Source organism: Aythya marila (assembly GCF_965140915.1).
Source record: "Aythya marila genome assembly, chromosome: 5".
In the NCBI taxonomy this organism is placed as follows: domain Eukaryota; kingdom Metazoa; phylum Chordata; class Aves; order Anseriformes; family Anatidae; genus Aythya; species Aythya marila.
In genome coordinates, this window is record NC_139046.1 from 40,269,584 (window position 1) to 40,285,767 (window position 16,184).

At 37.9% G+C, this 16,184-nt stretch overlaps 1 protein-coding gene across 3 annotated transcripts in view; it reads left to right on the forward strand.

Annotated features, from left to right (window-relative positions):
* The window catches only part of MEIS2 (Meis homeobox 2), a 172,421-nt gene that overhangs the window by 149,562 nt on the left and 6,675 nt on the right, over window positions 1-16,184 (forward strand). For all 3 annotated transcript variants that reach the window (XM_082762584.1, XM_082762582.1, XM_082762583.1), the window contains one exon: window positions 16,149-16,184. This exon is cut by the window's right edge and continues 23 nt beyond it. In XM_082762584.1, coding sequence (XP_082618710.1) covers window positions 16,149-16,184 — 36 coding nt within the window. The remainder of the gene's footprint in view (window positions 1-16,148) is intronic.

A 16,184-nucleotide genomic window follows, 5' to 3' on the forward strand; every position in this document is an offset into this window, starting at 1 on the left:
AAAATAAATAAAATAAAAATAAAAAAAAATATCAGAACCATATTTGCATCTTCTGTTCCAAAGTGTTGTGATGTTGTTATGATTTTGAGGGCAAATTATGTAGATGTTAAAGAAAGCACAGTATACTCAAAAAAAAATGGAACTCAAGAACTGGAGGGAAGTATATTTATAATTATTAAATACTGTGAAAAGCTTCACACTAATAAGAGAGTTAAAATTACTGATGAGATGAAAAAAGCCACAGCTGCAGACACTGCAGAGATTGCTTGACTAACAAACTATCACAATAAAAAAAAAGTATTTTCTAAAAGAAGTTTGCATTTTGGATAGAAGCATTTTATATAGATGGGTTTATAACCTGGTAAACAAAACGGACTGATCACGGTGCAACATTATTCTCTTGGACATTCAAATCCTAGTCCTTCATAACCCTCTAGGACATCTCACACATTTATCCCCACTGCCTCAAATCTACATGCAATTCCTAGTGTTGCTCTGTCTCTCACATCTCCAGTGTCTGCACCCCTTCCTATTTCTATTTCGACAGTATGTCATGTTTGCGTCTGCCTTCATCTCTTCTCACCTTGACTATTGTAGTTCCCTTCCCTCAGGACTCTAAGTTCTGTTCCTTCATTCCCCCTAACATGCCACATGCTGATGATTCCTTCTCACACATGCACCAAAATCACCTCCTACTTTAGGCACTTCAGCAGCCTTCCCCCATCCTTTTATGGATCCATTTCAGTGTTTTTTCTTAAACAATGTCAAAACCTACTTCAAGATCTATGTCTCTATTTTCATATTCTCTTCTCTAATCATCTAATACTGCCCTCCTCTTTGTTCTGCAATCTCAGTTGAAAAATTCTTCCTCTCTACCATAGCTCCCATCCAAAGAGCCTTTCTGTACCTAAAGAGCCTTTCTGTATCATTGGCTAGCCATATATTTTCTCCTTTGCCTGTACATACCTCTTAGTTTCTCTCCATGGAAACTGGTTTGGGATCGAGTTCATGAGGAAGATTAATACTATATAGCATGCTTAAGCAGTTATTATAGGCCTGTGCTTTACTGGAAAACCAGTACATGATCTAGGTAGCACTAGGGATAACTTTGGCAGAAGAATGAATTATTTTATTTTTTTTCAGTCTGGATGTAAAGCATGGCCACAAAACTTTTCACTTACTGATTTTTTACCTGAATTTAATGCACCTGAAAATTTTAAGCACCAGTCTTAGCTGTACATCTTTGCATCAAATTTGTCCTAGTAATGAGGTACCTGGATTAGTAGTAGTAGTAGTAGTAGTAGTAGTAGTAGTAGTAGTAGTTTAAATTAGGATGTGGAATTTGATATTGGGATTTTTTTTCCAGACACCCTAGTTTCTTCCACCAATAGAAGACCGGTCTTCCAGATACATTATTTTATTTTTTATTTTATTTTGTTTTAATTTTGATTCATCAGGCATCAAAAATTAGGAAGCTAATTGGACCGCTCATTTCAGCAAAATTGATTGGTGGTTAAAGGGCATGCATAAAAGAGTTAGATTTTTCTACTCAGGCTTCTGTCAAAACCCATTTAAAGTGCTAAATTTTTCTTTGGCTATTTACCACTATAATTGTTTGCATTTATTTCACTGACTCACAAAGCTAATGCATTTTCTGAAATGTCTCTGAGAACTCAGGTGAGACACCACAGGCTACGCTGTCTTAGGCTAGAATTTACTAGGATTAAAGCAGATGTGGCATTACTAAGGTCTGCTAAGACTCATGTGATTTATAAAGATATAAACTATATCTTTTATGATTACGATGATGCTAAAATTTTTGTGGATGATAATATAGTCACATTGGAAAGACTGAATATAACAACTGGGAAAGAATCAAGAAAAGGAAATGGAAACTAACTCACCTTACTAGTTCATCTGACTCCTAGGGAATTTGCATTTGTTGCCATTATTATTCTGTTTTATACTTTGACATGCTAAAGGTTTACATGTCATAAATAAGGCACAATTTGTTTCTAAAGTAGTTAAACATTGCAAGGTTTAAGAAGTGAATTTAGTGCATTGAAAGGTTTAAGAAGTGCAGATTTAAGAAGTGCATTTTTCCTAGAAATGTACACATGCCATTGATACTTTAGTAATTCAAAGAGGAAAAACAAAGAATAACTTTCCTTCTTCTTACTGCTGATTTATCTTTCTATATTCTCCTCAGTTTGGACACTGAATCAGAATGAAAACATTGTTTTCATTTTATTTATAGTGAATTTCTTATAAAATTTATTTTAAGAATCTAATGCACTCAAGCACAATACTGAACTACATAGATGGAAGATGCTGCATGTGAATTTGAGGAATTTTTCCCCCTTTTCACAGACTTTTTTTTTTTTTTTTTTTTTTTTTTAGGTAGTGTTTGTATTGACCTTAAAATATGTGTTTCTTTCAAAGATTCTCTAAAGGCATTCTAAAATTTGACTCAAAATTCTTAGAAAAATATTATTACAATATTGTCTTATAAATCATTTAAGTCAAAATAAAAGATCTGTGTAGCATGTTTTACAAAATATTTCCTCATGAATACATGTCTGTTAGATATGTATATCAACTGTATATCAACTGAGTTGTCTATGAGTGTTAAGAAAAATAAAATAAATCCTGGAATCTTCAGTTTAAGCTGATACTTGTCCTTAGCTATCACTGAAATTCCAGTATCCTCACCTAGCTGCTTCCCAGTCCTGGGATGCCTAAAACCATTTGGTCCACATCTCATTGTTTCTATTGGTGAGCACACACAAAACTTAGAATGTGCTATCACTGGGAAACTGCTAACTGTAACCCTAGCAGTACTTATAAACAAGATATTGCCCTGACTGTGGTAATTTTATATAGATGGCACCTCCAGGAGAGAGGAATGGGAACACAAATACATATGTATTATGTATTTGTGTTTCACTCTGGAGCATAAAATGCTCTAGAGTGAAACACAACTTTAAACACAAAATCAGCCTTGCCTCAGTGTATCTCCCCAGGGGCCCAATCCAGCCAAAGTCTTGTAATGTATCAGCCATACTGAGCTTTACACAAAAGAGGCAAATGGGGTAGAGGGAGTGCTATACTCAATGGCTCATTGGCTAGAAAATTCACTTGTTAAATAGGATATATGTTTGCAGGTCTTCTCTTCATCTTGATTTAAATCATTGTCTTAACTGTTCCAAGTGAGTTGAGTTTCCCAATCAATGGGCTATTGAACATAATGCTCCATCTTCAGTCTTCTATCATGCCTTTCTTGTTCTCTTGACTGCCAATTCTGTTGTGTATGTAACGACTAGTCAGTAGAACAAAATTAAATAAGAACAAGGGCTTGACTGTACAGCCTCTTGGTTAGGGCTCCAACTTAAGATGTATGAGAGTTAATTTCTGGTTAATTACAATGACTGTATAATTACTTCAGGTGGCAGAACATCTTCTCAGAATGAGAACTGAAAGGGCTTTGTTCACTATACTGAATACACTGGTGATTCAGATATTGTTTAAGAATATGTGAAGGACCTATGTTCAAGTCTTTGTTCCAAATCAAGCAGGATAGGGAGGCAAAACTTGATCTCCTTCTTTCCAGATAAATATTCAAATAATTATGGTGTCAGCTATAAAGGAAAGAGATCTTTATCTATGTTATTATAAGAAAGAACAGACCTATCTTAAATTACTCACACTAAAATGACCCAAAGGAAACCTGACTGGACACTGTGTCTTCCTCTAACTCAGAAACAGAGAGCTATTACAATACATGTAAACACAGAAGAAAAAGTGTTGATGGGATGGGGTGTTAAAAAGCAGAAATCTACATGCCAAAAGAATTTAGGCACTTTCCCTGTTAAGTGAAAGCTTTTTTTTTTCTTTTTTTTTAATGGTTGTTAGATATCTAAGTCCATCTTCTGGTGATTCCTGGAACATCTAACCAGAGATAGGAATTTCCCTGGTAGCAGATCACCCACAATTTAGGCACCAAAATTCGATATCTCTTTACTAATACTGCCTTCTAATTCTAATCTTTGCTGAACATTAAGATGGGCTTTACAGAACCTACACTAAGTTTTATAATAGGACTTGGTCATTTTAAAGATTTTACTTATACATCTGGGTGCTTTAACTAGATCAGGCTAAAGTGATCAGCATTGTTGGATACAGCCCTGCAATTACTAATTTTATGGGCTCAAATGCAGGTTTATACACATATTCTTAGATGCCTTCACCCCTACGCAGTGCAGGAACAGTTAGTGAAATTCTACTGAAAATTAAGCCTCAACACCCAACCAGTCAGAACAGTCAGAATTAATGCTGAAATCCATCAGCAACCAGTTATTAACATTATGTAAGATCACACACAGTTTCCAAACTGCTCTCATAAAGAAAGATAAATATTAGATAGGTTATATAGATTGGGCTTCATTTCATAATAGATATCTCAATTGTATGTAAAATATGGGATAGTGGAACACTTTACAGAACTGGCCAGTTTTCATCAAAGAAGTATGTGCTCAGTTTCAAGTTTCTTTTTGTGGTGTGATTTAATTTTCACATGAGGTATGTAAATGGCAGTGACTACATTAAGAGGTATTTCTCCAGCTATCTGTCCTTTAAGAGAAGAAATAAGAAATAATAATGATAATGATGATGATGATGATGATGATGATGATGATGATGATGATGATGATGATAATAATAATAATAATAATAATAATAATAATAATAGACCCCTCTCTAGCTTGGGAACTCAGTAACCTAAACGTGGTGCACTTGAGCAGAGGTTCTTCCTGTGCTGTGCTCTGCCCATAAGCCACGAGAGTATTGAAATCAGAGGAACCCAACCTTCTAAGTGCTTCAGAAAGCACAGTTCTTCCCAGTTTCAGTCCTTTGCTTGTTCAGAAGAATGGAAACTGCATAGTGACGAGAAATGGTACAACATTCATATATATATCCTCAATCACACCATATCTAGCCATCTAGGACCCCTGCAGAGCACCAGCAAGCTTTATCACTGACTTGCCAGATGTAGTTTGCAATTATCTCTGGTAAGCCAGCAAGGTAGTCTGGGGAGCAAGAGCTGAGCCCTGGGGGAGATGAAGCTCTGGTCTGAAAGTACAGGAGCCTGAGATACAGAGTGACAGGCAAACAGCTCCACAGAGGTTGTTTAATTTTTCAATTCCATGATTCAAACTAGTTTGGCTTATAGTAACTAACACACAGGGGTACATGGAACACATTAATGTACTAACAAACTCTCAAAAATGTTTTTAAAGCATTTTTACATGACTCCTGTGTGGTATAGAGAACACAAAATGGGATGAGATGGAGTAAAGTCTTTGCCAGTATGACACAGGGAGGACAGGTATAATTTCTGCTTGGTTTTAGCATGCTTAAACAATATAGCCATCCCTTACTTATGCTGGCAATATCTTCGGTCATTGTGGAGCAAGTATTCTGTAACATGGAGGCTGCAATCCATGATGTCTGTGGTGCCGACACATCTCTAGCTACTAAGCCATCAGACCCTCTGGTTTGATAAAAGACTTGCTACCAGTATTTGAATAATTAAAGGAGAAAAATGAACGTGATTCTGTATCTAGAGAGAAAAGGAAGATTAACATAAGTTGAATCTCCTGTAACCAGTATGAAGACCAAAACACAAGCGATATCAGCACATAGGTATGACTTACTGAGAGCTGATTAGGTATACCTGAATAAGAGATATAAAATGGGGGGTAGGTGTTGTTTATACTTCATGTGTTATTTATGCCCATGACTTCTAATTACCTAACTAGTTCTCTTTCTTCTCATGTTCATTTTAGTACCCACCAACCATAGGAAGATGTCTACAGCTAAATATCTGCCAATTATTATGGTCTTTTGCTTAATATTCTATTGTTCCACTGACAGCTCAGTTTTTAATATACCATTTTATACTATCCTGTACATCATCATTTTCCTGCCTCCCTTTGGGGCTTGGCTGTAACATTTCTTATTTATTTCCACAAGATAACATATATGCAAAAGACCTTGTAGTCTTGACGCTCCCACCACCCTCACCTCTTTGTTTTTGTAAACCTTTTGTGCCTGTTTTTAAAATTACAGTATAAAGAAGTGTGACCACAGCATGTGTGCAGACATGTACCAGGGTCAATACATAGCTTGTTGTGTGGTTCACTTCCCAATCCATAAGCACATGAGATATTCCTTTCCAGCTCACCAGCATTATACTGCAGTTTTTTCTTGTGGCCCGTAAAACTTTTTTTCAGCTAATAAAGTTGAAAACAGATCAGAAATGAAATAAAGGGGCAGCTGCAACAGAGAAAACTTCCTTGCCATTCCAGTAGGTGAGGCAGGAGTTTAACACCTTGTATAGTCACTGATTGTCTGACAGCATCTATTCAGCACCTGAGCCTGAAAGAACTGAAGAGAGCGTTTAGTCTGGGCTGTGGTATCACAGTCCAATTAGTTGCATCAAGTTCTATTTCTTAATAAATACATGTTTTACAGTTTTTTATTTTATTTTTAGGACAATCTGTAACAGTATAAGCTGGAGGTGGCTACAATTGCATTGCTGTCTCTGAAACAGAAAGGGTATCTTTGGGATCAGTAGTTCTCAAACTTTCAGCACTGTATTTCTATAAATCTATTTTGTCTGTGATTTTTTAAAAAAGGGCTCTTTGGATGCAATTTCCTTAGGTCCACTGGTTGACAGATAGAAAAATACATATTTTTTTATCTTCAGATTTTAATAACAATGAAAAAATGTACACGCTTCATGGTCAAGACAGGACAGTGGGTACAAAAAAATTTGTTATCTTAAGGCAAAATTTACTGTCAGGGAAAATGGAACATTCCTTCTGAACTCACGAACTGGTAGTGCATGTGCAGGTTGGTTGTAGATGGTTGCTACAATAAGGCTTCTTTCATACAGGTGTGTTTATGCCCCAGGCTTGCTGGCCACAGTCCATTCCATTTACAGAAGCTGAATTAAACAATAACTACCGCATTGCAAAAAGAAGAAGGAAAAAAAAAAAAAAAAAGGTGAGCGTCAAAGGAGATGCCTGAGAGCTTTGTTAGGGCCAAGAAAAACCCTGTTGCAGTTGTCAGAGCTTGTTGATGTTGCAGAGAACGGCACTTTTTTTTTTTCTGCTGGATTTTGTGGTTCTGCCTTAGGAAAGAAAGTAAAATAGAACGGAAGAACAAAGTCCTACTCTATAAATCAGCAGCTGCTCCTTGCCAGATCAAAGGAGTGACATTTTTGCTCCTGGACTACTTGTCCACTTTAGGTGCTTGACAGACAGCTAACAGCTGGCCTGTTACATAGTATAGGAGAGTTGGGCTACATCTTCTTCAGAGAAGATGACAAGCTAATCAGAGATATCCATAGCACAGGACATGTGAGTGCACCTTGATCTCTTCAAACATACCCAGTACATAATTGCTAAACACCTTTATGTATTTTTGGCAGGTTGCTACTTAGGTAGTTTCCACTGAAAAGCAGAATTAATACCTTAATCTAATTTGATCAGGGAAGTTAAACAGATGCTAAATTTGTTGACAACTCTCCTTTTCGTGTTAATTTAGAGTTGGCTAAAAAACTCAGTATGAAACAGTTAAAAAGATATGTAAGTTACTTTAATGCTTCAATGTGATATTGTAAAACTACACAATTCTTTTTGAAAAAGTTGGCTAAAATGAGAGTCCTCAACTCCCATGTAAGAAGCTGAATAAGCTGATTATGTTTTCAAGTCTGCTGGACTGTCATCAGTTTTAAAAATCTTGTCCTATGAGTTTAATATAATAAACTAACACATCTTTAAATGCATGAGTTACTTAAGATTTTATAGCAGGTTTGTTATCCACCTTTAACATGGACGTCTAAGTGCCAGCAAGTCAAAGCACATGCCAAATTAGCTAAAATTGTATTTAGCATCTCCACAAGATGTATGTATACAAACCTGGAATTTTAATGTCAGTAGTAAAAATTTCAAAGTGATTCAGTTTCTAGTTGATTCCCATCTGCAATAAATCAAGTACAGGATGAGGTTACATACTACAGCTTATGTCTATTGACTTTGCATTTTATCTGTAAGATATGAATAGCTAAGGAAGTATGTCTGTTTGTCTCCTCCCTTCCTTTCAAGTATCTTTAAAAGATCATTTTTACGGTGCATGATAAATAGCCATATATGAATAATCTGATGGCACACTGGAAGAGTAACAGGCATTGCTTGGGAAATGAGGGCCTGCCAGACTGCTGCATGGCTGTAGGTGTGGTTTCACTCACAGAGCGGCCCTTGTTTACAAGCCAGAAATCTAAGGGGCATAAAAAAGGATACTCTTCCACCAAAGTTGAGCTTTTCTGAAAGCTTGTAAGGAAAAGTGTGCCTATCCTTTTGCATGTGCAGGTGTGGCATGGTTCTTCACTACCCTCGCCTACCAAACTCACTTCCCACCTCTCATGGCCTACGTACTGTCCAGGGCCATGCAATCCCCCTGGCCACTTGCACCAAGGGAAAACAGAGCACTACCACCTTGCCCTTGGGGCAGAGGGGAGGCTGCCGTGCCCCATGGCAGAGGCACCACCACTAGTGGCCATGGTGCCCCAGCCCACCCTTGAAGCAGTGCTCCGGCCACACAGTGCTGAGGTGGTGACAAGGCTGTGGGGTGTTGGCAGGTCTTATGTCTCTCACGGTGGCGGGGAGCACCAGGGAGCCCTATAGCTGCACCCCACTGAGAGTCTGCATGGCAAGGCGGTGCATCCCTGCCAGGGCACCTTTGGGCAGCAATCAGTGTTGCCCTGCACAGTCCTTGGAGCACATGTGAGCATGGCTGCCCAGGGTGTGTGATCTGGTGTGAAACACACCAGGGCCTTGGCAGAAGCCAAGTCATTTTCCTGTGATCTGAAAAGGTAACCCAGTAACCAAGAGTCATGTGTTTAAAGAAACATATTTTCTCTGAGGTAAATAGCTGTCCCTGTTGCCAATTCTCATGATTTTATCACAAGGCTCAAGTTATTTCATGTTAACTCAAGGCCCCAACTTCAGGAGACAGCAGTTATGTGAGAATATTTCCAAGTAAGTTTCTAGATTTTGTGACTGAGGAGAGCAGTTTAAAAATGTGACACAATGACTCAAAAACCTGGAATGTAAATACTAAGAAGAACGCTGTTTAAATTTCAAATTTTTTAAGACAGTCTCACAAGTACAGGATGGGCAAATCTATGGTTTTCAGCAATTGGCAACTCCTGGTGGCATAACGTATTTTTAGAAGATCCAACATAAACATACAAGATGTGGCAGAGGTCTATGGGGCTGTTAGTGCCTGCCTTGAGCTGTTAGGCACCCAGCTTAGATGCTCGCTGTCATCTAGAGCCTTCCCTCCACCAACTGTGGATGCTGACTTAGGTCTTCTGAATCACACCTATGAGAGATGTGAGATACCAAAATTAGCTTAAGAAAGTCAGTTTAAACAGCCCACAAGCCCTCTTCTCTAACAAGGCTAACCAAAACGACGTGAAGTCTTGTCAGGGAATTAACCTGCCTGTCCCTCCCTCTTTCCTAGTCATGGAAGTGACTCCATATCTCAGTATTTGGGGTGTAAGGAAACTTTCTTTAGATGGCTCATTTCCAGGTGACTAACAGCTTTTTTTACTTTTCTGTAAGGAACGCTGCAAATAAGTGTTGGTAACCAGGTGCAGCACAGATTCAGTGAAACATGAACAAGGGCTTTTTCAACCATTTTTGTACACGCATGTACAAAAGTACACCTAAACCTATTTCTGTCAGTTTAGAATACATATCGGAGAGAGCAGTTAAGTAAGATAACTAGATTGTACTTGCTCAGATAAAAGTTTGGATGACCAACAAAGATTGGTACAAAGGAGATGGAGTATATCGATAAAATGTTTCTGAAAATTAGTCTTTTCTAATACATACGTTCAGATGCTCTGAACTCAAGATTTCTAAAATAGTTCTTTCAGAAAAAAAAAAAAAAAAAAAAAAAAAAAAAAAAAAAAGTAATTTTCCAGGTTACTTATGAAAACATTTTTTGTGACTTAAATATATTCCATTGCTTATTTTCCCTTCCAAATTAGGGCATTCTTGGGCAACAAGGGATCAATGTAGTATACTCTTGGGCTAAACACCAACATGTTCACAGTTCAAATACTGAGATATAATTTTTGGCAAAGATTTCTCAGCAAAGGTGAAAACATTTGAATTATTTATTAGAATGAATTTTAGGCTCTTACTCAGCAGATTGAAGCAGGTGCTTAAACCCAATTTATTCATCAAGCTCAGCTCCCACTTACCTAGGCTTAATAAAATTTGAGCGTCTCATCTAGATTTGTAAGGTTTTTGAAAAATCTTTTTAGCCTGTTCCTCTGGGTACCTAAAAGTTTTGTGCATAAACAATTTTAACCCTATATTATTGTTGTTACTGTTATTTATATTATTGCTATGACTAAGCCTGTGACAATATTCACTCAGTATTTGTATATTTTCAAGCGAATGAGCAGAAATGTCTTCTTGGGCTAAAATCTGAACTGAGGCAAAACTTTCCTCGTCATTAATCCTTTAAGATAACTGACACTGAATTTATCTCACTAATTTGTTTCTCAGTTGTTCACATAGAGTTGAGAACCCATTTAATGCAGTGGCTGATTTGTTAAATAAATCCAGTATTTTAACACCTCATTTTCTGGGGTGGAAATATTAAGTGAAAATAGAGGACTGATATTTAAAAGTTTTGAGCTGTACTTGGTGGCCCATGTTGTTCCTCAGTTTCTCGTAAGGAGCAGTCTACTCTTCTATAGGAGACTGATTCAGTTTTGTACCAGTTCATCTCACAGTAGACATGAGATGTATAGTCAAGTGATAGGATTTAGAACTCTCTGTTTGAGTTCACGTTAGACTCCAACTTGGAGATGAATTGTAGTTTCCTAAGTTTTCATGCTGTTCAACCTCCTGAAACAAGATTTTTGTGACCCTACATACTTAAAGTGATTTTTCCATGACAACCATAGAGTTAAGCTGGAGATATTTCTAATTCTGATTTCCAATCAGTACAGTCACTAACAGTTCATTTTAAAAATTACTCTTACTTAGATTCATGTACAGAGTAGTCTTTGTGTTTTGAAACTCACTGTATGTACAAAAAGACAGTAAAAACAATGACAAAATTATTTTTGAATGTGCCAGACATGAACGAGCAGACTAAGAAATCTCTATTTGCTGTTTGTTCTCTTTTGCAGTTGCAGACATATTTCTCTGCAATTTTATCTGAATGTTACTTATTATAAATATTAAACGTATTATGTAAATGTGAGTTTAACATCATTTGATAGGACTTGAGATAAAATATGATAAATATATAAAGAAGACTAATTAAGGAACTTCCTATAAAATACAGAATACATGTTTATTTTGGACAAAGAAAACCGAGGCTCTATTTGAAGAGATGTAATTAAATGCATATATTTAGATTATATTGTCATGCTAATTAGCAATGGTAGAAACCAATTAGGACTAGGGCTACCAAATCACCAGACTACACTGCATATTCACTAGTGTACCTTTACTGCTCTACTGTTTTTTGCTGGATAAAAAATGAAATTACTTCTTTTGAAAGTCCATATTGTTGTGCATTTTGAGCCAAATTTTGTTGGCTGCGCTTTTGTAAATTGTCCCACTGAAGTTACCAGAACTACTTGTGCAAGAAAGACAGACTTTTGCTATAGAAAATATATATGGCTGCTTTAGGTAGCAATTTAAAAAAAAAAAAAAAAAAAAAAAAAAAAAAAAGCAGAAAACTTTCATTTCAAATGGCTATTGTTCGAATAAGGGGAGTTGGTAATCTGTCACTTGCAAAATGCTGGAAGTGAGATTTTCATTAAAAGTACTATGTCAATGACATGTATTTCTCAACATTACATACCTCATTTATCATTCTGGAACGAGGACCAAATACCACATGAATGTAGAGTTTGTGAAGGTATCGACTCAGCCCCGGAGGCTGATGACCCCTCTTTATCTACACAGCAGGTAAGGTACAAACAGTGGCAATGGGAACTCTCTCCCTACTCCCCTGCCAGTGTGCCTGACTGCTAATCTGGGGGAACAAAGGAAAGATAGCATATGGATAGCAGATTGTACTAAGCGCTGAAAGAGGACTGAGGAAATCTATGTTGGGAGTGTGGCTCTGCCAAAGATCTCTTGTATGACTTTGGCCTTGTCACTTAATCTCCGTCTGTCTCAGTTCCCCTTTGCAAACAGGGAGAAGGCGTCTCCTCTCCCCCAAGCTTTGCCTAGAAATCTGTTCAGACTGTGAGTTCTCTTGGACAGTGTGTTTGTGCAGTATGGGGTGAAGTACAACTGAGCTTCACTGGGTCCTCTAAACGCTGTTATCATCCAAATTATAGGAATTACTATTAACAGAAGAGTAACAAAGAAATCCATGTCTTGTTGATAGATTTTATTCATCTTTTCAGGCCATTCAATCTTTGGCCTCTGGGTGAAGGGTATGAACCAGGCAGGTAATTAGTGTCAGGAGCAGAGCTGTGAATTCTTCTTTTATAGGGTTCCGAGTAATGCTGGAAATAGTGGCACTGGCATTCTACCTTTTTTTTTTTTTTTTAACCTATCTTTTAGTGCCTTTTGAAGGCGTTTGTGCCAAAATAACATCACAGTGTTTTTGCAATACACCAACTGAAGTGCTGTGCAGAAGGCTGTATTTTGCTTTACTTTGGCCCTAGAGATGACTCCCTGAGGGATTCAAAAAAAAAAAAAAAAAAAAAAAAGTAAAGACTAGGGCAGGGATTGTGGTTTCTATGTCTCTATTATGCACTGTGCATATTTATGGGGCAGTATAAAGGACACATAATAATCCACAAACACTGCATTCTGTGCCCTTGTCTCCCAATTGTGCTGATGCGTTATGTGATGTAGTTACTGCTATGACTCTAGGATCCCGTTTTATCTTGACCTGAAATGTATGTCTGTTTGCACCTGCAATTTTGCAAATAAATAATTCCAAGTACAATTTTTCAGACATACCCACTGGTGGATATAATTGATGCCATTGCTGGCCAGGATTTTTCAGAGAAACCACAGGAATGGAATTTCAAAATGATCTGGATGCCTAATGTCCCTGTGCCCCTATATCTTTCCGAGAATATGATGGAGTATCTTCTCTTCAAAGTGGTGTTGGTCTAGAGGCCATCATTTGCACCTGCAGTTATTCACATGCGCAACAGGAAAATGGAGATACAGTGAAACCAGAAATCAAAGCAAAGTGCTTTTTTTTGTTATTTGGAAAAAATTGCTGGATGAATGTGATCATTTTTACTACTATTTTTCTCTGTAGCAAAATAAAGATTGGGGGACTCAATATTAGGGCTTTAATTCCCATTTCCAAAATAATTACTGCAAAAATTTCCAAAAGAAATGTCTCTATATAGACTTCACCCTGAAAAGCTGCCATTATTCGTATCAGGGAAACAGAACAAGGGAAGTGAATAGTTGGACAAGTTTTTTTCAATATCCCAGATTTTCAGTATTTCAATATCCAAAAGACTTATGCCATGGTGGTTGTCAAATGTGCAGGACCAGAGCAGAGTATCCAAATTTGCCCACTCATGACCGTAAAGCAGTTGCCAACTGAAACCTTTCAGGACATAGAATTTTCTTAATGTTCTGCCTTGTCGTGCAAACCCATTGAAAAAACACTTCAGAGGGCACCCATTTCTTACTAATGTAAACTTTCTGAGGAGTATCCAAAGATATGACCTCTGGGTGAACCTTTAACCTTCCCCTTAATTATTTGTTTGAAGACAGTGTCGAGTTCTCCCGCTGAGAGCCAAGGCCCATAATGCTTCGCAGCCCTGTGACTGAGGGTGTGTTTGCAGGGAAGTGGAAAGGGACATAAATAAGGGGACTACCAGATGTAAATAATAAAAGTGGTTGGGGTTTAAAATAAAATAAAATAAAATAAAATAAAATAAAATAAAATAAAATAAAATAAAATAAAATAAAATAAAATAAATAAAATAAAATAAAATAAAATAAAATAAAATAAAATAAAATAAAATAAAATAAAAACCAATTTGGTTTCCGTGAAGAGTGGTCTGATTGAAGAAAACAGGTTAGTAAGATGAAAAGTGTGTGTGTGGGGAGGGGGAGGCAGTGTCTGTTGTCTGTGATTTTTTACAGACCTAAATAAGCATTCATTCCATTCTTTAAAACCTTGCCATCTGTATACACCATTAGAAGCTCATAGGAGAAGAGAAAACAGCCTTATCAGGCTTTCCTGTTAATCTCTATTGGCCTTAACTTTAGCTGATAAAAGGCATACTGGCTAGAGAAGGTTCAGGTCAGGCTCCATTTGGTCAGTGTAGTAACATTACTGGAAAGCAGCTAAGCAAATTAAGTCCTATCGGAGACCTTTGTCTTTAAGGACGGAAACATGTCTAGAAATCATAGTGCTAAGGTAAGAACTGCCTTCCCGCACTGCAGTCAGAAGGGAATAAACAAGTACGTCGACTGTGTCTGAGTTTTTATTTTAATACCTGAAGTCATGACTAATTCTGAGGCAGGATGACATTTCTGACAACTGAATTATACTTTTCTTAAAGAATAAAGAACATCTTTAGGATGTAAACAGAGAGATGCAAAAGAGTGTTTTAGTGTTACTTGTAGCATTTATGCATCTGTCTAATGAAATTTCCACAACTGTGATTACGGGAGAGGCAAGCAAAGGTGTACCATCCTTCATTATCTGCAGCGGAATTTCGGCAGGGGGGTGGGAGGAGAGCACAACAAAAGGGCTTGTGGAGTTTATGCTATAGAAAGGCCAGCAATTTACTAAATGAGCAGATGAACTTAGTTTTCAGTTCCTGACTGAAAGACTTGGCTGGGCTTTGGATCGGGCCCAATGGCAATTATTGGAGGCTGTTTTGGATGATGGGCATGTTAGTATTTCTGAAGAGGATTAAACACTAGTATTCAACTTCATTAGCACTCCTTAAGGGTCACCAGCCTAAAGTCTGAACTGTGAAATAGCACACAAAACCTGCGCAAAAGCTCCGGAGTGTTCTCAAACACAAAGAAGGGGGACAAAAACAAGCGTGGCTTGTGAGTGATAGAAAATTGCCCTGTTTTGAAAGAAACGGTGCGAAAAAGTACTTTTGAAAATTATTTTGCCGAAATTAATTTGCCTTAGTTTGTGCCAATGTGGGTTGTTGTGCATTAAGATAACAAGAAATACGCAAGCACTTATTTTTGGATTACCAGCGAAATTAAATCCAGGCTCCGCAGCCAACTAACTGCCTTCCCCGGCATTCAAAAGCCTCAGCACCCAGCGCAGCTACAGGGCCTGATCTGAGAGAGGGAAGGGGGGGTGCAGAAAAGTTATTTTGGGCCTAATATTAACCACATGTACCTGCGGCTCGCTGTTCCTAACGAGTTGAGAGGTGCCTGGGTTTACGGCCGGCGGGTGCCGTGCGCTGGGTGTCCCCGGTCGGCCGCAGAGGTCGCCCCCAGCTGGCACTGACCTCGCGGCGACCCCGGCCTTTACAGGCTCCAACTGCAGGAGTTGCAGAAGAGCAGAAGTCTTTCTGGGCCAGCACTTATTGCTGCTGTGCTGGTGATAAAACTTCAGACAGCCTAATTGATGGCTCTGCTGACCTAACAATACCTTGTGAAAGCACAGAGTGGCAAAGCCTGGTCCTCATTTATGGCCAGCTGCAAGGGTAGCTGAATCCCTGTGATGGAGGGGGGAAAAAAAATAGTCGTGCAGCCTGTGAACTTTAACCAGGTTCCAAGCTACCCTAAGAAGTTAAAGAAACATTTGTCTTTAAACACAAGTTTTCATTTGCGTTTACTCTTTAAAGCCTTCTGGCAAATCCAGCTTTAAGCTAGCTAGTAAGATAAGCATGTTACCAGTTACGATTTCTGGGCACTTAGAGGAAAATCCTCTAAAGTGAATTTATACTCTTTAAAAAAGAAACACGAAACAAAACACGTAGCTGTGCCGCGCTAAAATCCTGTCAGTTTTCAGGCAGAGGTGTTCTCAAAACACAGAAGCAAGCTGATGAAAGGACTGCTATTCTTTGTATTCTGTTTCAGGTTTATTAATGCCAGAAGAAGAATAGTACAGCCTAT